The 26,495-nt window shown below is 41.9% G+C and overlaps 2 protein-coding genes across 3 annotated transcripts in view; one reads left to right on the top strand and one right to left on the bottom strand.

The window, feature by feature from the left end:
- Positions 1-26,495, bottom strand: part of ZBTB7C (zinc finger and BTB domain containing 7C) — a 393,546-nt gene that overhangs the window by 218,752 nt on the left and 148,299 nt on the right. The window lies entirely within an intron of this gene.
- Positions 14,527-15,076, top strand: LOC134736755 (uncharacterized protein C18orf12-like). Its single transcript, XM_063640061.1, is given in 2 exon segments — positions 14,527-14,872; positions 14,875-15,076. Coding segments are annotated over 2 exon segments (531 nt in total). The 3' UTR covers positions 15,060-15,076.

Below are 26,495 nucleotides of genomic sequence, written 5' to 3'. Positions count from 1 at the left end.
CACCACAGGACTCTTTGCAGACACTCTCCAGTACCAGCTCAGAACCTGGTAGGTCTCCTGGATGGCTAGACCCAGAAGAGCAATAACAATCACTGTAGTCTGGCTCTCAGGAAGCCCCATCCCTAGGGGAAGGGGAAAAGCACCACATCAAGGGATCACTTTGTGGGACAAACGAATCTGAACAGCAGCCCTTGAGCCTCAGATCTTTCCTCTGACATCGTCTACCCAAATGATAAGAAACCAGAAAAACAATTCTGGTAATATTGAGAGGTGACAGCATGCTAGCAGTCCTCACAGCCCTCACTCGCTCTCGGCGCCTCCTCTGCCTGGGCTCCCACTTTGGTGGCACTTGAGGAGCCCTTCAACCCACAGCTGCACTGTGGGAGCCCCTTTCTGGGCTGGCCAAGGCAGAAGCCGGCTCCCTTGGCTTGCGGGGAGGTGTGGAGGGAGAGGAGCCAGCGGGAACCGGGTCTGCCTGCGGTGCTTGCGGGCCAGCTGGAGTTCCGGGTGGGCGTGGGCTTGGCAGGCCCTGAACTCGGAGCAGCCAGCCAGCCCTGCCGGCCCCGGGCAATGAGGGGCTTGGCACCCGGGCCAGCGGCTGCAGAGGGTGTACTGGGTCCCCCAGCAGTACCAGCCCACTGGTGCTACACTTGATTTCTCACCGGACCTTAGCTGCCTTCCCGCGGGGCAGGGCTCGGGACCTGCAGCCCGCCATGCCTGAGCCTCCCACCCCCTCCATGGGCTCCTGTGTGGCTGAGCTTCCCCGACGAGCGCCACCCCCTGCTCCACGGCGCCCAGTCCCATCGACCACCCAAGGGCTGAGGAGTGCGAACGCACAGCGCGGGACTGGCAGGCAGCTCCACCTGCAGCCCTGGTGTGGGATCCACTGGGTGAAGCCAGCTGGGCTCCTGAGTCTGGTGGAGATGTGGAGAACCTTTATGTCTAGCTCAGGGATTGTAAATACACCAATCAGCACCCTGTGTCTAGCTCAGGGTCTGTGAATGCACCAATCGACTCTCTGTATCTAGCTGCTCTGGTGGGGCCTTGGAGAACCTTTGTGTCTAGCTCAAGGATTGTAAATACACCAATCGGCACTCTGTATCTAGCTCAAGGTTTGTAAACACACCAATCAGCACCCTGTGTCTAGCTCTGGGTTTGTGAGTGCACCAATCGACACTCTGTATCTAGCTGCTCTGGTGGGGCCTTGGAGAACCTTTGTGTCGATACTCTGTATCTAACTGATCTGATGGGGACGTGGAGAACCTTTATGTCTAGCTCAGGGATTGTAAACGCACCAATCAGCGCCCTGTCAAAACAGACCACTCGGCTCTACCAATCAGCAGGACGTGGGTGGGGCCAGATAAGAGAAAAAAAGCAGGCTGCCCAAGCCAGCAGTGGCAACCTGCTCGGGTCCCCTTCCACACTGTGGAAGCTTTGTTCTTTCGCTCTTTGCAATAAATCTTGCTACTGTTCACTCTTTGGGTCCACACTGCTTTTATGAGCTGTAACACTCACTGCAAAGGTCTGCTGCTTCACTCCTGAAGCCAACGAGACCACGAGCCCACCGGGAGGAACAAACAACTCCAGACGTGCCGCCTTAAGAGCTGTAACACTCACTGAGAAGGTCTGCAGCTTCACTCCCGAGCCAGAGAGACCACGAACCCACCAGAAGGAAGAAACTCCAAACACATTCGAACATCAGAAGGAACAAACTCCGGACACGCCGCCTTTAGAACTGTAACACTCACCGCAAGGGTCCACGGCTTCATTCTTGAAGTCAGTGAGACCAAGAACCCACCAATTCCGGACACAATATGACAAAACAAGGTAGTTTAACATCCCCAAAATATCACACTAGCTCACCGGCAATGGATCCAAACCAAGAAGAAATCTCTGAATTTCCAAAAAAAGAATACAGAAGGTTGATTATTAAGCTATTCAAGGAGGCACCAGAGAAAGGTGAAAACCAACTTAAAGAAATTTTAAAAATAATATAAGATATGGACAAAAAAATCTCCAGAGAAATAGATACATAAAAAACAATCACAAGTTCTGGAAATGAAAGACACACTCAGAGAAATGCAAAATACACTGGAAACTTTCAACAATAGAATCAAACAAGTAGTAGAAGAAAGAACTTCAGAGCTCAAAGACAAGGCTTTTGAATTAACCCAATCCAACAAAGAAAAAAAAATTTTAAATGAACAAAGCCTCCTGGAATTTTGGAATTATGTTAAATTACTGAACCTAAGGATAATTGGTGTTCCTGAGGAAGAAGAGAAATCTAAAAGTTTGTAAAGCTTATTTGAAGGAATAATCAAGTAAAACATTCCTGGCCTTGCAGACAAATACAAGAAGCTCAAAGAACACCCAGGCAATTCATCACAAAATGATCATCACCTAGGCACATAGTCATCAGGTTATCTAAAGTCAGGATGAAGAAAATAATCTTAATAGCTGTGAGGCAAAAGCATCAGGTAACCTATAAAAGAAAACCTATCAGACTAACCACAGATTTTTCAGCAGAAAACCTACAGGTTAGAAGGGATTGAGGTCCTATCTTTAGCTTCCTTAAACAAAACAATTATCAGCCAAAAATTTTGTATCCAGCAAAACTAAGCTTCATAAATGAAGGAAAAATAAAGTCTTTTTCAGATAAACAAATGATGAGAGAATTCACCACTCCAAGCCAGCACTATAAGAACTGCTCAAAGGAGTTCTAAATCTTGAAACAAAAACCTTGAAATACACCAAAATAGAACCTCCTTAAAGCATGAATCTCAGGGTCTATAAAACAGTAACACAATGAAATAAAAAAACAAGATATTCAGGCTGCAACTAGCACAATGAATAGAGTAGCACATTAACATTGAATGTAAATGGTCTAAATGCTCCACTTAAAAGATACAAAATGGCAGGATGGGTAAGAATGGGTAAGAATTCACCAACCAAGAATGGGTAAGAATTCACCAACCAAGTATCTGCTGTCTTCAAGATCACCTAACACATAGGACTCACATAGACTTAAGGACTCACTTAAGGACTCACATAGACTTAAGGTAAAGGGGTGGAAAAAGATACTCCATGCAAGTGGACACCAAAAATGAGCAGGAGTAGCTATCCTCATATCAGACAAGACAGCCTTTAAAGCAACAACAGTTAAAAAAAGACAAAGAAGGACAAGATATAATGATAAAAGGACCAGTTAAACAGGAAAAGATCACAATCCTAAATATATATGCACCTAACACTGCAACTCTCAAATTTATAAAACAATTACTACTATCTAAGAAATGAAATAGATGGCAACACAATAATAGTGGGGGACTTCAATACTCCACCGACAGCATTAGGCAGGTCTTTAAGACAGAAAGTCAACAAAGAAACAATGGACTTACACTATACCCTAGAACAAATGGACTTAACAGGTATTTACAGAATGCTCTACCCAACAACTGTAGAATATGCATTGTATTCATCAGCACATGGAACATTCTCCAAGATAGACCATATAATAGGCTATAAAACACGTCTCAATAAATTTAAGAAAACAGGGCCGGGCGCGGTGGCTCACACTTGTAATCCCAGCACTTTGGGAGGCCGAGGCGGGCGGATCACAAGGTCAGGAGATCGAGACCACGGTGAAACCCCGTCTCTACTAAAAATACAAAAAATTAGCCGGGCGTGGTGGCGGGCGCCTGTAGTCCCAGCTACTCGGAGAGGCTGAGGCAGGAGAATGGCGTGAACCCGGGAGGCGGAGCTTGCAGTGAGCAGAGATTGCGCCACTGCACTCCAGCCTGGGCGACAGAGCGAGACTCCGCCTCAAAAAAAAAAAAAAAAAAAAAAAGAAAACAGAAATGATATCAAGTACTCTCTCAGACCACAGTGGAATAAAATTGGCAATCAACTCCAAAAGGAACCCTCAAAACTATACAAAGACATGGAAATTAAATAATCTGCTCCTAAATGATTGTTGGTTCAACCATGAAATCAAGATAGAAATTTAAAAATTATTTGAACTGAACAATAATAGTGACACAACCTATCAAAACCTCTGGGATACAGCAAAAGCAGTGCTGAGAGGAAAGTTCATTGCATTAAATGGCTACATCAAAAAGTCTGAAGGAGCACAAATCGACAATCTAAAGTCACACCTCAAGGAACTAGAAAAACAAGAAGAAACCAAACCCAAACCTAGCAGAAGAAAAGAAATAACCAAGATTAGAGCAGAATTAAATGACATTAAAAAAATACAAAAGATAAATGAAACTAAAAGCTGGCTCTTTGAAAAGATAAACAAAATTGACAGACCATTAGCAAGATTAACCAAGTAAAGAAGAGAGAAGATCCAAATAAGCTCACTTAGAAAGGAAACAGGAGATATTACAACCAATACCACAGAAATACAAAAGATCATTTGAGGCTACTATGAACATGTTTATGTGCACAAACTAGAAAACCTAGAGGAAATGGATACAATCCTCCTAAGTTAAACCAGCAAGAAATAGAAACTCTGAACAGACCAATAACAAGCAGTGAGATTGAAATGGTGATAAAAAAAAAAATTGTCAACAAAAAAGTCCAGGACCAGATGGATTCACAGCTGAATTCTCTCAGACATTCAAAGAAGAATTGGTAACAATCCTATTGAAACTATTCCAAAAGACAGAGAAAAAGGGAATCCTCCCTATATCATCCTATGAAGCCAGTATCACCCTAACACCAAAACCAGGAAAGGACATAACAAAAAAGGAAAACTACAGAACAGTATCTCAGATTAATATAGATGCAAAAGTCCTGAACAAAATAGCAGCTAACCAATTCCAACAGCAGAATATCAAAAAGATAATATACCATGATTGAGTGGGTTTCATATCTGGGATGTAGGGATGGTTTAATATACACAAATCAATAAATGTGATATACCACATAAACAGAATCAAATACGAAAATTGCATGATCATCTCAATAGTCACAGAAAAAGCATTTGACAGTATCTAGCATCCCTTTATGACTAAAACCCTCAGCAAAATCAGCATAGAAGGACATATCTTAAGGTAATAAAAGCCATCTATGACAAATACACAGCCAATATTATACTGAACAGGAAAAAGTTGAGACCATTTTCCCTGAGAACTGGAACAAGACAAGAATACCCACTAGGTATGATCCTATACCTAGAAAACCCTAAAGACTTATCAAAAAAAGCTTCTAGATCTGGCCAGGCGTGGTGGCTCATGCCCATAATCCTAACACTTTGGGAGGCCAAGGCAGGCGGATCGCTTGAGGACAGAGTTCAAGACCAGCCTGGAGAACACAGCAAAACCCCATCTCCACTTAAAATGTACAAAATTAGCTGGGCATGGTGGTACACGCCTATAATCCCAGCTACTTGGGAGGCCGAGGCACAAGAATCTCTTGAACCTGGGAGGTGGAGGTTGCAATGAGCCAAGATCATGCCACTGCACTCCAGCCTGGGTGACAGAGCAAGACTCTCTACTCCTCCCCCCACAAAAAAAAGCTCCTAGCTCTGATAAATGATTTCAGTAAAGTTTCAGGATACAAAACCAATGATGTATACAAATCAATAGCACTGCTGTACAATAACAGTGACCTAGTTGAGAATCAAATCAAGAACTCAACCCCTTTTACAAAAGCTGCAAAAAATAAAATAAAATACTCAAGAATATACCTAACCAAGGAGGTGAGAGATCTCTACAAGAAAAACTACAAAACACTGCTGAAAGAAATCATAGACAACACAAACAAATGGAAACACATCCCATACTCATGGATGGGTTAGAATCAATATTGTGAAAATGACCATGACTGCCAAAAGCAATCCACAAATTCAGTGAAACTCCCATCAAAATACTATCATCATTTTTCACAGAACTAGAAAAAAAATCCTAAAATTCATATGGAACTAAAAAAGAGCTCACATAGCCAAAGCAAGACTAAGCAAAAAGAACAAATCTGGATGCATCACATTACCCAACTTCAAACTGTACTATAAGGTCATAGTCACCAAAACAGCATGGTACTGGTATAAAAATAGGCACTTAGACCAATGGAACAGAATAGAGGACCCAGGAATAAAGCCAAATACTTACAGGCAACTGATCTTTGACAAAGCAAACAAAAACATAAAGTGGGAAAAGGACACCCTATTCAACAAATGATGCTAAGATAAATGGCAAGCCACGTGTAGAAGAATGAAACTGGATCCTCATCTCTCAGCTTGTACAAAAATCAACTCAAGATGCATTGAAGACTTAAATCTAAGACTTGAAACTGTAAAAATACTAGAAGATAACATCACAAAAACTCTTCCAGACATTGGCTTAGGCAAAGAGTTCACGACCAAGAACCCAAAAGCAAATGCAACAAAAACAAAAACAAATAGATGGAGGCTGAGGTGGGTGGATCATGAGGTCAGGAGATCGAGACCATTCTGGCTAACACGGTGAAACCCCATCTCTACTAAAAATACAAAAAATTAGCCAGGCATGGTGGCAGGCACCTGTAGTCCCAGCTACTCGGGAGGCTGAGGCAGGAGAATGGTGTGAACCCAGGAGGTGGAGCTTGCAGTGAGCAGAGATTGCCACACTGCACTCCAGCCTGGACGACAGAGTGAGACTCCATCTCAAATAAATAAATAAATATAGATGAGATTTAAGTAAACTAAAAAGCATCTGCACAACAAAAGAAATAGAAGAGTAAACAGACAACCCACAGAGTGGGAGAAAATATTTGCAAACTATGCATCCAACAAAGGACTACTATCCAAAATCTACAAGGAATTTAAATAAATCAGCAAGAAAAAAACAATTCATCCCATCAAAAAGTGGGCTAAGGAAATGAATAGATAATTCTCAAAAGAAGATATACAAACAGTAAACAAACATGAAAAAAATACTCAACTTCACTAATTATAGGGAAACGCAAATCAAAACTATGATGCAATACCACCTTACTCCTATAAGAAGGGCCATAATTTAAAATATCAAAAAATAATAGATGTTGATGTGGTTGTGGTAAAAACGAACATCTTTACACTGCTGGTGGGAATGTAAACTATTAATAGTACAACCACTATGGAAAACAGTGTGGAGATTCCTTAAAAAACTAAAAGTAGATCTACCATCTGATCCAGCAATCCCGCTACTGAGTATCTACTCAGAGGAAAAGAAGTCATTACATGAAAAAGACACTTCCACATGCACCTTTATAGCAGCACAATTCACAATTGAAAAAATATGGAACCAGCCCAAATGCCCATCAATGAACAAGTGGAAAAAAAATGTAGTGTATATATATATATATATATATATATATATATATATATACCATGGAATACTATTCAGCCAAAAAAAGGGATTAAATAATGGCATTCACAGCAACCTGGATGGAGTTGGAGACCATTATTGTAAGTGAAGTAACTCAGGAACGGAAAACAAAACATTGTATGTCCTCACTTGTAAGTGGAAGCTAAGCTATGAGGATGCAAAGGCATAAGAATGATACAATGGACTTTGGGGACTTGGGAAGGGTGGGAGGGGAGTGAGGGATAAAAGATTACACACTGGGTACAGTGTACACTGCTCAGGTGATGGGTGCACCAAAATCTCAGAAATCACCACTAAAGATCTTATCCATGTAACCAAACAACACTTGTTCCCCTAAAAACCTATTGAAATAAAAAAATAGATCAAGACACCAAAAAAAAAAAGAAAAAATGAATGTTATATATTTTTCTATGGTATATATGCTCAAGAGTAAAAACATTTTTTTAAGGAATAGAGGAAAAGAAGAAGAAAGTATCTCAAGCATCTTTTTTCATAAAGTTATTGGAGAATGCGCTCCATCAAAACAAGGGGGCAAACCAAGAAAGGAACAGATTTTAGATTCAGGAAACAGGACATCCAAACAGAAGAGAGGAAGGGGGAATTCCTAGAATGCTAGAGCTGGTTGAGCCCAGGCTGAGAGCTGTGCTCCAGAAAGCAATCAGACAAAAATGGTCAAAGTATCCAGAGAGATTTCAACAAGGAGATGAAACTGACAGATTGCCTGATGTATTTGAAAGGATTAGGAAGGTATTTATCCAGTTAAAGAATGTTGGGGATGGAATTATTAATAAATACATAGAAAACTAAGCATCAAACATACAAACAAAAACAATTATTAATTCCAGAAAACAAAAGTTGTGCCTAAACGGAATCATACAGCTCAGGTGTAACCAAAGTACATTTTCACAATAATATACTGTAAATACTACATTTGGATCTAATCACAATTATGGTATAAAGAGGGAATATGGGAGTGTGTTTCTAGTGTGAATATGGGGTCAAGGGAGCTAAACTGTCATCTTCCATAGTAGGAAGTCAGTTAATAATAAAGCTTAGGCTGGGCGCAGTGGCTCACACCTGTAATCTCAGCACTTTGGGAGGCTGAGGCGGGTGGATCACAAGGTCAGGAGATCGAGATTATCCTGGCTAACACAAATACAAAACATTAGCCGGGCATGGTGGCGGGTGCCTGTAGTCCTAGCTACTTGGGAGGCTGAGGCAGGAATATGGCGTGGACCCAGGAGGCGGAGCTTGCAGTGAGCTGAAATCGCACCACTGCACTCCAGCCTGGGCGACAGAGCAAGACTCTGTCTCAAAAAACAAAACAAACAAACAAATAATAATAATAATAATAATAGAGCTTAAAATAGAAAAATGACAAATAATTGTATAAGCCTGTTACTTAAAGAAAATGGAAATAAAAAAACCACTTTTTTTCTAAGAAAAAAGTAATTGTCTCTCGCAAATGGAAAATAAGGTAGGATGGGAAAAGAACTGCTATTTTCTGTAATAACTTTAATTAAACTCTCTGATTCTTTAAATTATAGGCATACATATCTTGTTAAAAACTAAAACTTAAAAGGATGAGACACCATATCATACTTGAGGTTGTGATGCTGGCGAAATCATCAAGTGCTTTGACACCCCCCATCCCACGCCCCCAACAACCACCACACGCACACACACCCTGGCCTCTGCCTGGTCACCTATGCCCCCACCGCTCTCTGAACCACAGTCAGGGCAGGACCAAGTCAGGGATAGAGGGGGCTAGACTGAGCGGACCATGAGCACAGATAGGTCATAAAAGAATAGCAGTGTTTTCAATGATATATACACTAAAATTATACCATGACAAAGTGGGATTACCCTAGGGTTGCAAGCAAGTATTGCCTCATATAAGGGGTTCTATTAATGTGCTATACCACATCAAGACACTAAGCAGGAAAAGCATCTTATAATTTTAATGCATACTTGACAGGTATTTTATAGAAATCAACAACCATTCCTAATAAAAATTTAAGAACTAGAATTAAAAAGAATTCCTGTTAACAGCATAGAGCATCCATATTTAAATTAGCAATAATTCCTCTACATTCAGAATACACAAAGATGCCTACTATTATCATTGTCATTGAAATCATTCATAAAAATATTATTATTTAACATTGTCTGGAAAGTTTTTAAAAACAACAACAAAAAAGATAAAGACACCACAAGGGAAATAAATACTGAAAAAGAAGAGACAAAAATATCTCCTGTATATGATGTGATTACATACCTGGAGAGTTAAATCAGCCAAAATGATTCAAATATAAAAATATCCAGTGATCCTGTTAAACTGTAAATCAGATGTCTGTTTCATGCCCTCTCAACTTTGCGGCTTCCCATCTCCCTCAGATTAAATCCAGTGTCTTTGGCCCCAAAACATCTGGTAACAACCTTGTTTCCTCCAATTCTCCACCTCTTCTGCTTCACTCCAAACACGTGGCTTTCCCTGTTTCTCAGTGATATGCTTAGGCTTTGTGTCCCCACCCAAATCTCATCTTGAATTTAATCCCCATAATCCCCACATGTCAAGGGAGAGACCAGGCTGAGGTAATTGGATCATGGGGGTAGTTTCCCCCATGTTGTTCTCATGACAGTGAGTTCTCACGAGATCTGAGGTCTGCTGGTTTTATAAGTGTTCGATAGTTCCTCCTGCATTCATTCTCTCACCTGCCGCCCCACTGTGAAGAGGTGCTGATATGGTTTGGCTGTGCCCTCACCCAAATCTCACCTTGAATTCTAACAATCTCCATGTGTCAACGGCGGGGCCAGGTGGAGATAATTGAATCATGGGGGTGGTTCCCTCGTACTGTTCTTGTGGTAGTGAATAAGTCTCACAAAATCTAATGGTTTTATAAATAAGAGTTCCCCTGCACAAGCTCTCTTGTTTGCCACCATGTAAGACGTTGACTTTGCTCCTCCTTTACCTTCTGCCATGATTCTGAGACCTCCCCAGCCATGTGGAACTGTGAGTCCATTAAACCTCTTTCCTTTATAAATTACCCAGTCTCAGGTATGTCTTTATTTGTAGCGTGAGGACAGACTAATACAGGCGCCTTCCACCATGATTGTAAGTTTCCTGAGGCCTCCCCAGCCATGCAAACTGTGAGTCAATTAAACCTCTCTTCTCTACAAATTACCCAGTCTCAGGCAGTTCTTTATAGCAGTGAGAGAACAAACTAATACACTCAGAATGCCACATATGTTCCCATCTCAGGGCCTTTGCACTTTCTGTTCCCTCTGTCATCTCATCCAGGTCTGCTCGAATGATACCTTTTGATATTGGCCCTCCCTGTCTTCCCTATTGCAAATGTCACTTTGTCAGTGGCCTTTCCTGAACACTAAATCTTTCCCTGGTCATTGTTTGTCCTCTGACTATGCTTTATTTTTTTCTTTATAAGATTTATTGCTGCCATGCATATTAGTTATGTTTTTGCTTATTGTCTTTCTTCTCGCTAAAATATAACCTCCAAGAAGATGAAAATTTTATATTCTCAGAACCTAGAAGAGTATCTGGCCCACAAAAGACACCTGGTAACTTGATGTTGAATAAATGATTAAATGAAAGGCATATAAAACACACAAGAGATAAATGAAAGAATTACTATCTCTTCTTCAGAAAAATAAGAAGTACTCACAGATTGAGACTGACAATTTCCATACATAATATAAAGCTTTTCTATAATAAAAATAAAAATTAAAAAGGACAACAAAGTATTTGAATAATGATTAATAGTTATCACCTACAAAGAGTGTATTTAAATTTATAAAAACACCAAGACCATAACAGATAAACAAACAGATAATTCACAGAAAACTATATACAATATAAACAAATACATGGAGAAATAGTAATCTTCACTAGTAAACAAAGGAATGTAAATTAAAGCAAGTTGAAATACTGTTTTATCTGTCAAATTAGAAAAAACAGTTTTTGCTAACTGCTATTGAAGTGGAGAAAAAGCTAGTAGATTCATTCCAGAGTGATGGCACTGTATTAAATAATATTTTTGCAAAGCAATTCAGCAATATAGAGAAACAGCCATATACATGTCTGTGTCCTTTACTAGTAATGCCTCTATTAGGAATTATTCCTATGGAAATTCAATAGCAGCAAAAAGCTATTTGCAAGAAGATGCTCACTGCAGTGTTATCTATAAAAGCCCCAAACTGAAAACCATAAATGGCCAACATTAAGGGGAATGGTTTAATAAATTACAGTACCTCTGCACAATGGAATATTACGTGGCCATTAAAATGATAATTATGCAGAAACATGAAAAATGTTTATGATCCACTGGTCACTGAAAACAAGCAGAATACAAAATAGTAGGCATATACCACAGACAACACTCCCAGCGTGTATTACATTTAGAAGAGATAATATGTAAAAATAATATAATAGTTGGATTGGGGTTAGTAGAATTTTATAGGTGACATAAGAAATATTATTTTTTAAATGTTCTCTTTAAATTTTCACACAGAAGCTCTTGTAATTTCTAACAGGTTAGATTCTGAAAGGCTCTTCCTGTGCCTGAAGTAATACTGCACCAACTATCAATTTGTACATAGCCCTGTAAAACTTTATCATCTTTACTTTTATTTACACTACAATAGCAAGACTCTTCTTACCACCACTTTTAACACTCCCTCTGCTGTGGAGTTTAAAGGCAACACAGAAATATGTCGAACAAAGGAGGAAGAAAACAAAATCAGATGGAACACTAAGGCTAGAGCGAAAATGACCCTGGAAACCACTCCAGCCACCTGTCCATGGCCGGCAGAGCTAATGTGTTTTTGCCTTGGCCGGAAGTTTTGCTTATATGTCTGAAAGCTGTTGGGTGGAGGGGAGTCTCCACTTTGCCCAAACCAGAACACATGGTCTAGAAACACAGCTGGGACTTGACTCAGCCACCCTCTAAAACCCAGGCACAAGCCCAAATGGATTTCCCCGGTGACATGCGTGGGGGTCAAGTGGTTCCACTGATTCAGAACCCCCAACATCTTTGAAAACAAGCACAGCTTCATAGCATAGAATGGGATTGGGGGTCCAGTCTTCCCAGAATATTTTCTTTCCCATCATCCCCTTGGGGAACAGATTCACCCACCTTCCTTGTGATACCTTCCTGATCTTTCTGCTAGATCCTAGCTGGGAGACCTTGAACAAGTTAGTTAAACTCTGTGCCTCACTTTCCTCCATTGTAGAAAAGGGAATAAGAAAAGCCCCTACCTCACAGCACTATGTGAGCATTAATGAGTTAATATCTGTCAAGTGAAGGGAACACTGCCTGCCATATAACACTCAGATGATGCTAGTTATCACTAACTGTTGTCCTCGTGGTGGAATTGATCTGATCTCTCTTTTGCTCCACTGTGGTATGTGCCCATACTTAATTAAAAAACCCACTCCCAAACTTGGAATGGGACAGCACCTTTTTGCATGATGTAATTTCCAACCTCTTTCTGGGAAGAAATTAGCATTGATAAAATGCTTAAGCAATTTTCTGATAAACTTTAATGAGATTAAGACCTCTTCTGGGAAGCCAGATACCCACCCACTCAGCTGACTGTCAGTCAGGATCTAATGATCTTGAAACAATCCTTTTTTTTTTTTTTTTTGTATCCAGTCTAACAGTGATTACTTAATCATCCTATTTTTCTATAAAATTTTTCTATGGGAGACAATCTCTGAATTAACCCACTAATGCTTCTTTTCTTGTGATTTGCTTGAACTTAAACTTTGGCATGTGTTTAAAAGTAAAATATCTGACCAGGCATAGTGTCTCATGCCTATAATCCCAGCAGTTTGGGAGGCTGAGGTGGGAGGATCATTTGAGCCCAGGAGTTCAAGACCAGCCTGAGCAACATAGCAAGATCTTGTTTCTACTAAAAATAAAAATAAAAATAAATTAGCTGGGCGTGGTTGTGTAGTCCCGGCTACTCAGGAGAATGGGTGGGTGGGGGGAGGGGGACAATCACTTGAGCTCAGGAGGTTGTGGCTGCATTGAGCCATGATTACACCAGTGCACTCCAGCCTGGGTGACAGAGCAAGAACCTGTCTGCCCCCAGAAATAAAGAAAGAAAATAAAAAAGAATGTTTGAAAAAACAAACAAGCCTATTGTAGCATATAAAATAGTTGATAGCATTTATTTGTATTCTTAGTTCTAACATTCATACTAGGGGAGGGACCCTGGGAAGTAAGGACCACACTTGTGATGCAGGATCTAAAAAGAAATGATTTAGGCAGATAGTGAGGGTAAAAGAGTCTTCAGTAAGGATTTCCTTTTAACAAAAAGCAACCCTGAAATCATTTCCAACAAAAAAACAGCCTGAAAAATCAAGCTGCAGCCTGAAAAAGCAAGCTAGAACCTTGCACAGGTGAATGCCAGCAGCTGTGCCAATAGGAAAAGGCTACCTGGGGCTAGGCATGTTCAACATGGCGGCTCCATCTTCCCTTTTCTTTGTCAACCATGTGTACAGTAAGGAACAGACAATACGGCACTGGCCAGGTAGAGAACCCATCTGCATACTAAAAGACCAGGATGGGATGGCCAGCTTCTTCATGGACTATGCAAACGTCACACCTGCTCTGACCAATCTCTCAGGCCCTATGTGAATCAGACACCACCTCCTCAAGCTCACCTATAAAACCCCATGCATTTCACCATGGAACTGGAAGACCCATTCAGGTGCCCCTCTCTCTCTCTGCAGGAGAGAGAGCTATTCTCTTTTCTCTTTCTTTTGCCTATTAAAGCTCTGCTCTTAAACTCACTTCTTGTGTGTCCATGCTCTCAATTTCTCTGGTGTGAGATGAATCTTGGGTATTTACCCCAGACAATGACACTGCTTCATTTGTTTTTACTCATATTTTTATCTAGCACTTAATATTGTGACTGATATAGAAAAGGTAATCAATAAATGTTTGTTAAGAGAATGAATTAATGAAAGAACAAATAAACTTTTTAAAAGAATTGAAAAAAGCAGCACTTACTATTAGCCAGAAGAACTGGGAGACTGTGTTATAAAGCACTACTGGCTTTGGACTCAACTCAGGGGTTGAAACATGTTTTTAGCTGTGTGGCTTTGGGAAAGTTTATCCACCTTCCTGAGCTTCCATTTCTTCATAGCACTATGAAAAGAATAGTGCATTGTGAAGGTATTGTGAGCTGGGACAACTTGTACAGAGAGTATAACACAACGGCAAGTACATTTGGGCCTAAAGATATCTTAGTTCTCCCTCTTGCCACTGACTCCTTTTTTGTGATTGGAAAAGTTACTTCCTCTCTCTGGGCCTCAGTTTCCTTGTTCTTAAATAATAAAAAAATCCCTCATGGGGCATGGCTCCTCTCTCCCTGCCTTCATTCTCTGCAGGCACTGGTGGTGTGTGCTCAGGTGTACCTGCCACTTCCCGCCAGGTCCCTGCTTTGCATTTGCACCTGCCCCCCTTTTGTTTGTAGTCTAAGTGACATAGGTCTCCCTCTCCTCCAGCTGCATCGCTTAATCCTGCAATGTGTCACCATGGTGTGGAGCTGTCATTCTGGATGATGTGGCGTGACCTCACACTGATGCCATTCCCCTCCCACCGAGCCAACCTGGCTTCCTCCTCCACCCATGGAATAAGCCAGAATGCTGAAAGTGGGAGGGAAATAGAGCACCAAGGTTAAGGAGGCAGTCCCTGACATTTATTAGTGGAATTTCTGTTTCTACGATGAATGTAGAGATTTGGGGTGATTGCCTCTTACGGTGATATGTAGGGAGATGATGAACCCCAGTGTTTTCCTTAAAGATCCATCCAGTTTAGCGGAAGACATACATATACAAAGTCAATATTGAAAAGATTGTATAGACCTATAGAGTAGAGAGGAGGGGAAAGAGATGTGCTTGGACTTACAGCAGTGCAAAGGCTGCTGGAGCAGTGCCCTGAGCTGGCCCTTTAAGGATGGATAGGATTACTCAGATTTGTGTGGGTGAATAGGCAGAGCCTTCCAGGGCTCCGAAACTGATGGGGTTATGGTGGAATAGGGGTTGAAAAAAAGAAAAAGAAAAAAAATCCCTCATGTGCCAGGGATCTAGTCAAGGTAAAATAAATACCTTTAAAAATACTTAAAAAAATAAAGATCCAGGGCAGACCTCGGCTTTCAGCCAAGATAGAGAAACAAGGACTGGATTTACCCTCCCACCAGGAAAAATAAACATACTAGACAACATAGGTGAAACAACAGTTTTCAAGACACCAGACATGAGGCACTGAAAGATAGTGATGCCTGAGAGATGAGAAAAAATAATGTGAGCCCTACAATTGCCCAAACTATAACCTTGAGAGAGTGTCCAGGCCATAGGGCAGGAAGGGAGAATTGAGGCACCAGCATTCTTCCTGAGTAGAAGAGACAGAGCTGAGCATCCAGGGAGATCAAGGTAGTTAAAGTTCACAGGACAGAGCACCAGAGAGAAGAGAGAGAAAGAACCTCAGAGATCTGTAGAGGGCTCCCCTCAAGTAATCATGAGAGTACCGATTAGTGCAAACATGTCAGGAAAATACCCAAGGCCAGGAAAAGAACCACCCAAAATGGGGTAAAAGAAATAGTACTGAAGTAACCCTCATAGGGTTAACAAGAATTCTGGACAGAAATATAGTTATAATTAAGCATTAGTCAGGCCGTGCTTTGACCTACTTCCTTGTAACTGAAAGTCACAATAGTACTAGATACTGACCACTTGCATCCCCATTGTTCCAAAAGGTAGGATCTCAAAAATTGCTTAAGTTGTTTTTTAGATCCTAAATTCTGGGAAAACAGCTAATGCCAACCAGCTTGAAGACGCCCATAGAAGAAGTGAATCTCATGAGAATACAGTTTCTTCATCACCTTGTCCCATGACTCTGATATAGGAGTTAAGAAGAAATTACTTATGCAGATAGTGAGGGTATGGGAGTTCTTGGTAAGGTTTTCCTTTTTAATGAAAAGCAGCCCCCAAACCATTTTCTAATAAAGAGCAGCCTGTAAAATCAAGCTGCAGACATAGACAAGAAAGCTGGAAGCTTACATGGGTGAATGCCAGCAGCAAAATACTACCTGGGAATAGGCAAGTTTAAAATGGCAGTTGCATCTTCCCTTCTCTCTTTGCCAGCCACGTGTACAGTAAGGAGCAGACAAGATGGCCCTGGCCAAGTGGAAAGCCCATTTGCATAATAAGATTAGGGTGGGGTGATCAGCCTTCTCCCACCCACGCTGTGCTATGTAAACATCACACATGGTTGAACCAATCTGTGGGCCCTATGTAAATCAGGCTCTGCCTCCTCAAGCCTGCCTATAAAATCTGCTGCAGTCTGCCGCTTTTCCCATTTTTGGACACCTCTATCCTCCTCTCTCGTTTCTTCTGCCTATTAAATTTTCCGCTCCTTAACCCACTCCATGTGTGTGTGTCCATGTTGTTAATCTTCCTGACACAAGACGACGAACCCTGTGTATTTACCCCAGACAACAATACCGCTTCAACTTCACCCTGCATTCTTTGACCAATCAACAATCTCCACACTTCAGCCCATTCCAAAGCCCTTAAAAACCCCAGTCCTAAACTTCTTGGGGAGGTAGATTTGAGGTTTCCTCCCATCTCCTCATTCAGTAGCCCTATGATTAAACCTTTCCCTGCTGCAATCCAGTATCTCAGTGTACTGACTTGCCATGCACATCAGGCAATGAACCTATTATGATTTGTTTATGATGCTCACATGGATCAGGAATAATGCTGTTCCCACTGGCCAGACTTGAAAACCTCACAATTCACAGGGCTAAAATACTAAGAAAGATCTTAATACTATCCTAGACTACACATGAATCTAGTCCCACCGAACAAATCTTATGAGCAAGGTCTAACAGGGTCAAACTTTCAAATATCTTAATTGAGCCCTTTAATAAAGCTCAAGAAAATTGAAAGGAATACAAAAATGTCCAGCACACAGGATAAAATTCACAATGTCTGGCATCCAATACAAAATTACCAGATATGCAAAGGAGCTGGAAAATATGGCCCATATTAAGGAGAAAAAGCCAATCAATCCAAATTGACCCAGAACTTAGAATTAGCAGAGGAAGACAATGAAAAAGGTATTATAACTGTATTTCATATGTTTAAAAAGTTAAGATATAGAAAGTAAGATATAAAAAGACTAAAACTTCTAGAGATGAAAACTACAATATTTAGAATGTGTTAAATAAAATTTCTAAGAGGCTGTTGGTTTGGACTGAGCTCCTGCAGTAGGCCCAACAGACCAAACCAAAATGGAGTCACTCACACTGAAGTTCCACACCACAAAGCTGAAACTAAGTTGTTTATCTGACCTTCCAAGAAATTAAGAAAGAGAGATATAATAGTCAAATCTCTAAACAGGGAAGTTTTAGCCAGCATGATAAGAAAGTCCTACCTGCTTTAACCTTTACAAGAAAAGTAAGTTTGAAATGACCAATCTATTTTTGTTATTTGGTTCTCTTTCCTGGGCCCTTCTGTCTATAAAGCCAACTTCCCCTGCTCAGCTCATTAGAACACTCATTCTATTTTGTAGAATGAAGTGTCGCCCAATTCTAGATTGAAAATAAAAGCCAATTAACATCTTTAAATCAGATGTGTTGTAATTTAGTCTTTTTCAGATGAAAAATACACTGGATAGAATCCAACAACAGCAGATAAGATTTTGTTCCCTCCACCCTCCCCTATTTTCCAAAAAAGAATAAGGAATTTGAATACATAGCAATAGAGGTTATCCAAAAAGAAACACATAGAGAAAAAAGAATTTAAAAATGCACAGAGCAAAAGTGCACTGTGGGGACAACTTCAAGCAGCTTGTTCTATGTGTAATTAGAGTCTCCAGAGGAAAGGAGAGAGTTGGAGGACAGGAATAAAGTATTTGAAAAGATAATAGCTAAAAAATTACTAAACTTTATTTTTTTAAAAAAACTATAAACCCACAGTTCCAAGAAGCTCAAGAAACGTGAAACATAAGAAATATGAAGAAGGTATACCAAGACATGTCATAATCAAATTGTTCAAAACCAATAATAAAGACAAAATATTAAAAGCAACCAGGGTGAGTGGAAGGGAAGACACATTACATGCAGAAAAAAGTATAGGGATTACAGCAGATTTCTCATACAAAATAATGTGGGCAAAAAGACAGTGGAGAAATATCTTTAAAATACCGAAAGAAAAAATTGTCAACCTGGAATTTTCTACATGGTGAAAATGCCTTTCTTTTTTTTTTTTTTTTTTATTATTATTTTTTTGCACACAAAACAATAAACATTTTCTAAAAGTACATACAAACAAAAAGATGCATATCAAACATATTAGGAAGGTTGCACATGGGAAGACGGGGAATAGAAATGGGGGGTGGGAATTAAAGAAAATAAATGAGAGAGGGACTTTGTATGGATCAATGATAATAACTCAATCCTCTATTTGACAAAGAAGAAGGAAAAGGAAGAGGAAGAAAAAGAAAGTGGGATAAAGGATCAGAAAGGGAGGAAAATAGAAAAAATTAGAGTATGACTCCAGGGTAGACCTGATTTGTTGTCACTTGGTTGGTTGGTTGGTTTGTCAGTTGTATTTTTCATATGTTTCGCCATGTTGGCCAGGCTGGTCTCGAACTCCTAGCCTCAAGTGATCAACCCACCTTGGCCTCCCAGAGTACTGGGACTACAGGTGTGAGCCACCACGTCCAGCCCCCACATTGCTTCTGGCCTCTGTGGTAGACCTCCCAGACGGGGCGGCCGGGCAGAGGCGCTCCCCACATCCCAGATGGGGCGGCCAGGCAGAGGTGCTCCTCACTTCCCAGACGGGGCGGCCGGGCGGAGCCGCTCCTCACTTCCTAGACGGGGTGGAGGCCGGGCAGAGGCGCTCCTCACTTCCCAGACGGGGCGGCCGGGCGGAGGCGCTCCTCACTTCCCAGACAGGGCGGCCGGGCGGAGGCGCTCCTCACTTCCCAGACGGGGCGGCCGGGCGGAGGCGCTCCTCACTTCTTCCCAGACGGGGTGGCCGGGCAGAGACGCTCCTCACTTCCCGGATGGGGTGGCGGCCGGGCAGAGGGGCTCCTCACTTCCCAGACGGGGCGGCCAGGCAGAGGCGCTCCTCACATCCCAGAAGGGGCGGCCGGGCAGAGGCGCTCCTCACTTCCCAGAAGGGGTGGCCAGGCAGAGGCGCTCCTCACTTCCCAGAAGGGGTGGCCGGGCAGAGGCGCTCCTCACTCCCCAGAAGGGACGGCCGGGCAGAGGCGCTCCTCACTTCCCAGACAGGGCAGCTGGGCAGAGGCGCTCCTCACATCCCAGAAGGGGCGGCCGGGCAGAGGCGCTCCTCACTTCTTCCCAGACTGGGAGGCCAGGCAGAGACGCTCCTCACTTCCTAGACGGGGTGGTGGCCGGGCAGAGGTGCTCCTCACTTCCCGGATGGGGCGGCCGGGCAGAGGAGCTCCTCACATCCCAGACAATGGGTGGCCGGGCAGAGGCGCTCCTCACTTGCCAGACGGGGCAGCCGGGTAGAGGCGCTCCTCACTTCCCAGACAGGGCAGCCGGGCAGAGGCGCTCCTCACATCCCAGAAGGGGTGGCCGGGCAGAGGCGCTCCTCACTTCCCAGACGGGGCGGCCGGGCAGAGGCGCTCCTCACTTCCCAGACGGGGTGGCGGGGCAGAGGCGCTCCTCACTTCCCAGACGGGGCGGCCGGGCAGAGGCGCTCCTGACTTCCCAGACGATCGGCGGCCGGGCAGAGGCGCTCCTCACATCCCAGACGATGGGCGGCCAGGCAGAGACGTTCCTCACTTCCTAGACGGGGTGGCGGCTGGGCAGAGGCGCTCCTCACCTCCCAGACGGGGCGGCCGGGCAGAGGAGCTCCTCATAACCCAGACGATGGGTGGCCAGGCAGAGACGCTCCCCACCTCCCAGACGGGGCGGCGGCCGGGCAGAGGCTGCAATCCCAGCACCCTGAGAGGCCAAGGCAGGCGGCTGGGAGGCGGAGGCTGCAGCGAGCCAAGCCCACGCCACCGCACTGCAGCCCGGGCAACACCGAGCACGGACTGAGCAAGCCTCCGTCTGCAGTCCCAGCACCTCTAGAGGCCGAGGCGGGCCGACCACCGGAGGTCAGGAGCTGGAGACCAGCCTGGCAGACATGGCGAAACCGCGCCTCCAGCCAAAGGAGAAAAACCAGGGAGGGGTGGTGGCGCGCGCCGGCAATCCCAGGCAGCCCGCAGGCCAGGGCAGGAGAATCACGGGAGCCGGAAGCAGGGAGTCTGCAGCGAGCCGAGTGTACTCCAGCCTGGGCCACAGAGGGAAGAAAAGAAAAAGAAAGAAGAAAGAAAGAAAGAAAGGAAAGAAAAGGAAAGGAAGGAAGGAAGGAAGGAAGGAAGGAAGGAAGGAAGGAAGGAAGGAAGGGAAAGAAGGAAGGAAGGAAGGAAAAGAAGGAAGGAAGGAAGGAAGGAAGGAAGCTACATGGTGAAAGTACCTTTCTAAAGCAAAGGTAAAATAAAGACTTTTTCATACATACAAAAGCTCAAAAAAAAATAGAAGGCCCATATTATAAGAAGTGTTAAAGGACATTCTTCAAGCACAATGAAAATGATGCCAGGTGGAAATATGGATCTAGACAAAGCAATGATAGCTTTAGAAATGGTTTTTTGCATTTATATCTGTATTTTAAAAGATAATTACATATAATAATAACAATATAATGGGGGTTTATAACATATGTAAAAGTAAAATTAAAATGTATGATGATATTATCATTAAGGTCAAAAGGAAAGAAATGAAAATGTACTATTGTAAGGTTTGTATACTATTCATGAAGTGGTATAATATCATTTGAAAGTAGACTTTGAAATTACAGATATATATTATAAACCTGAGAGCAACCTGAGGTAATACAGGTAATACAAATATAGGAAATACAGGTAGTTAACAAAGGAGATAAAAGGGAATCACAAAAATATTCAGTCCAAAGGAAGGCATAAAAAGAGGAAAAATTGAACAAATAAGAGATGAGATGAATAGAAAACGAATAGAAAGATGATAACTCTAAACCTAAACATCAATAATCACATTAAACATAAGTGATCTAAACATTATAATTAAAAGGCAGAGATTGTTAGATTGGATATAAAGGAAGACCCAACTATAAACTGAAACCCACTTTAAATATAAACAAAGATGAAAATAAAAAGGATCAAAAATATATACCAAGCTAATACTAATGAAAAGAAAGCTAGACTAGTTATATTAGTGTCAGACAAAGTAGATTTCAGAGCAAAAATATTACCAGGAATAAAGAGAAAATTCCATAATGATAAAAGGATCAATTCATCAAGAGGAGGACATAACAATTGGAAACTACTATATACCCAATAACAGAGCTTTGAAAAACTTGAACCAAAAACTAAACAATAAAGAGATACCCTTTAAAGCCATATATCTATTAACGTAATTAAATGTGTACTTAAAAACTTTCCCATAAAGAAAATTTTAGACCCAGCTGGCTTCACTGGTAAATTCTACCATTTAAAGAAGAAATTATACTAATTCTACACGAGCTCTTCCAGAAAACTGAAGGGAAGGGAATATTTCCCAACTCATTCCACGAGGCAGCATTACCCTGACAGCAAAACCAGACAAAACATTACAAGAAAAGAAAACTACAGACTAATATCCTTAATGAACAAGATACAGAAATTGTAAATGAAATTTCAGCAAATAGAATTTGACAATATTTTAAAAGGATAAAATATCAGGACTAAGTGGTATTTATCTCAGGATTGAAAGGTTGGTTTAACATTTGAAAATCAGTGTAAGGCACCGTATTAACAAGCTGAAAAAAAAAAAACTAGGATCATGCAAATAGATGCAGAAAAAGCATTTGATAAAATCAAACATCCATTTCTGATTAAGAAAAAAAAACCTATCAATAAATATCAGCTGGGCATGGTAGCTTGCACCTATAATCCCATCTACTTAAGAGGCTGAGGCAGGAGGATCACTTGAGCCCAGGAGTTCAAGGCTCCAGTGAGCTATGATTGCACCACTGCACTCCAGCCTGAGTGACAGAGTAAGACCCCATCTCTAGGAAAAAAACAGAAAACAAAAATACGCTTGGAATAGAAAGAAACTTCTTCAACCTACTAACATGTATAAACAAACCTATAACTAACATCATATTTAATGATGAACAACTGAATGTTTTTCTTCTAAGATCAGAAAAAAAGTCAAGGCTATCCACTCTAACTACTCCTATTCAACATTGTCCTGAATGTTCTAGCCAGTGCAATCAGAAAAGAAGTAAAAAGCATCCAGATTGGAGCAAAAGTAAGACCGCTTTTATTCACAGACACCATGATTATCTATGTAGAAACTACAATGAAATCCCCCAAAAGCTACTAGAACTAGTAAGAGAGTGGTACCACGTTTGCGATATATAAGATCAATATATAAATATTAATTGTATTCCTACATACTAGCAACAATAGGAAATTGAAATAAGAAAAGCTACTGACAGTAACACCAAAATATATGAAATGCTCAGTAATAAATACAACAATAGATGTGCAAAATCTGTTTTAAGAACTATAAATAGTGCCAGAAAATTAAAGATCTAAATACAACATGTTCATAGGTTGGAAGATTATTGATATGTCAATTATCCCCCAAATTGATCTGTAGATTCAATGCAATCCCAATCAAAATCCCAGCACACTTTTTTTTTTTTTTTTTTTTGAGACAGAGTCCCGCTCCGTCACCCAGGCTGGAGTGCAATGGCATGATCTTGGCTCACTGCAACCTCTACCTCCCACGTCCAAACAATTCTCCCTGCCTCAGCCTCCTGAGTAACTGGGATTACAGGCATACACCACCACGCTCCACTAATTTTGTATTTTTAGTAGAGATGGGTTTTGCTGTTTTGACCAGGGCTGATCTGGAACCCCTGACCTCAGGTGATCCGCTTGCCTCAGCCTCCCAAAGTGCTGGGATTACAGGTGTAAGCCACTGTGCCCCACCTTTTTTTTTGGACACTGAGTCTTGCTCTGTTGCCCAGGGTGGAGTGCAGTGGTGCGACCTCAGCTCACTGCAACCTCCACCTCCCAGGTTTAAGCGATTCTCAGGCCTCAGCCTCCGAAGTGGCTGGGACCACAGGCGCATGCCACCACACCCGGCTAATTTTTGTATTTTTAGTAGAGACGGGGTTTCACCAGGTTGCCCAGGCTGGCTTTGAACTACTGAGCACAAATAATCTGCTTGTCTCAGCCTCTCAAAGTGCTGGGATTACAGGCATGAGCCACCGCGCCCAGCCACAAACAATTGATTTTTGACAAGAGTGTAAAAGCAATTCAATGGGAAAAGGATAGTCTTTTCAACAAATTTTGATGAAACAATGAGATATTCTTTTGCAAAAAAGCTGAATATATACCTTCTACCATACACAAAATAAACTCAAAAGGGACCACTGTCCTTAATGTAAAACCTAAAACTATAGAATTTTTGGACAAAAACAAGAGAAAAATCTTTCTGACCTTCAGTTAGGCAATAATGTCTTAGATATGACACAAAAAGCACTATACATAAAAGAAAAAAAAACTGAAAAATTGGACTTCATAAAAATTTAGAACTTTGGTCCTTATAAGATACCATGAAGAGAATGAAAAGATAAACTGCAGAAGGTGAGAAACATGCAACCCACATATCTGGAGTATACAATTCCCAAAGCTCAACAATAAGAAATCAAACAACTGTCCCTCAAATGGGCAAAAGATTTGAACAGAACTCTACCAAAAAAAAAAAAAAAAAAAAATTATGAATGGCAAGTAAGCACATGAAAAATGTTCTGTGTCATTAGTTATAAGGGACATGAAAATCAAAACCACAACGATATATCCCTCCACAACAATTAGAATGGTGAAAATAAGAAGACTGCGAATACCAAATATCGAGGACAATATAGACCAACTAGGACTCTCCTGTATCACTGATAGGAATGGAAAATGGCACAACTATTTTGGTAAGTAGTTTGGCAGTTTCTTAACAAGTTAAAGATATACTACCACACAGTCCAGTCATTCCCTTCCTAGGTACGTGTCCAAGGGAAATGAAAACATATCCACACAGACTCATACATGAATGTTCATAGAAACTTTATTTGTAATAGCCCAAAACTGGAAACTGCCCAAATATTTATCAACAGGCAAATGGATAAACAACCATGGAATACTGCTCAGCAATAAAAGTGAATGAACTATTGATACATGCAACAACTTGTATTAATCTCAAAATAACTATGTTGAGTGAGAGAAACTGCATAAAAAGATTACATGCTGTGTGAGCCTATTTATACAAAATTCTAGAAAATGCAAATAATCTGTAATCACAGAGAGAAGATCTGTCACCGAGCATTCCCTTCCCCCTGGGCACTAGGAGTGGGAGGGTATGATCACAAGGGGACATAGGAAACTTTTGGGATGAAGGATACGTCTATTATTTTGATGTGGTGATGATGTCATAGGTGTATGCATAAGTCTAAACTTACCAAATTGTCCACTTTAACCATGTGCAATTAACTGTAATTCAGTTATATCCCAATAAAGCTGTTGAAAACAACATGCACTACAGCAAGGAGTGGCTGTGATCAGCCTGGGTAACCTCCTGGAGATGCAGCAGATCAAGGCAGACTGCAACAGCCACCACTCAAGAGCCCCCTTCCGGTCAGGGAGATGGTCGACACATCCCACCTACTAGCTCTGTGACTCATATCTGGTGCGAGAACTGTAGTAAAGTTTTTGAGTTGGCAAAACCAAAGCACAAGACACCAGTGAAGGCCATGTTCGCCATAAGACCTTATCTGAAAAGCCATTTTGACGTCCTTGCTCCTGGCAGCAAAGCCTGCCCTAGGCCTGGTGATCTGGCCTCCCTGTCTACTCTGAGCGTCTTGCTTTCTCCTCCACTGAAAACTGTTCTCCAGAAAATAAAACACAACAAAATCAAGATAAAAGGCATCAGCATGGCCCCACACCAGGCTTTAATGGGCAAATTTGTATGAGCAAGGGCAAAATGAAGGGCAGCAAGGAAAACACTGAATTAAAAGCCACTTAAATTAAGAATTCAATAGCAGCCACTTAACTAATAAATAGTATTCCTCTCTGCCATTGATTGACTCAGGATTGTAATGAAGAGTTCCAGGGGCAACAGCAGAATGTTTTAATTCATGGGATAAACGTCACCAACTCTTGGGTTCCTAAGATTGAATGTGTTGGAGAAAAGCGGAATGGAGAGCCCACAGGAATTAATTCTTGGAACATCCCTGCGGGGTCAGCATTATTATACCCTGTTTCTAGGTGGATTTAATATCTCGAGTACTGGGCAGGGCGCCGTGTGCACACAGGGGCTCCGTGATCGTTATTAAGTGATGATGGGGCAGATAGACTAGAGCTGGAGCTCACACTGGATCAGCTGTCTTATTTATTTCCAAGTTAAGAGACTGAACAAATGGACTTTTGTTATTATCATGGTGATGGTTATTGCCGTGGTGCATAATAATGGCTTGGCGCTGCCGGAACTATGTGGGAAAGACTGCACTAAGTCACTGGCTCCAGAGAGAGTTGTTCTCATAGGATGATGTTGTGCAAAATAAGAGTTCATCTGAAGGATACCCCTGATTCCCACCCTAGACCCCCACCCAACAGCTCTGCCTGGAATCCTCGCCTCTGAATCACTCCGTGCATCACAGAGCATCTTCACAGCATGGACACTAGGCTCCCAAATAGACCCTAAGCTCTGGCTGTTGCTGCTTCTTATGAAGCAAGTGCCAGGCGGCATCAGCTCAGGCTCTGTGGGCTCCCCAAATACTCCATTAAGCAGGACATGGTGGTCATGGAAAGGCATTTTGGGGATGTGAGCACTCTGAATCTTCCACATCATCATTAAGATCTATTTTCTGCACCAAATGGAAGAGGCAGGTCTGGTCTTGGCATTCCTTGCACAGAATACCTTGAACTGGAGCCATCTTAGCATCTGTGGATGCAAGCAGAGCAGAAGGGCCAGAAGGAAGGTGCAGAGGGGACAAAGGTCCTCTTCCCTATCCTCTGG

This window comes from Symphalangus syndactylus, chromosome 1 (assembly GCF_028878055.3).
Source record: "Symphalangus syndactylus isolate Jambi chromosome 1, NHGRI_mSymSyn1-v2.1_pri, whole genome shotgun sequence".
Lineage (NCBI taxonomy): Eukaryota > Metazoa > Chordata > Mammalia > Primates > Hylobatidae > Symphalangus > Symphalangus syndactylus.
Note: the sequence above shows the minus strand (reverse complement) of the source record. Positions and strands in the feature narration are given on the sequence as shown.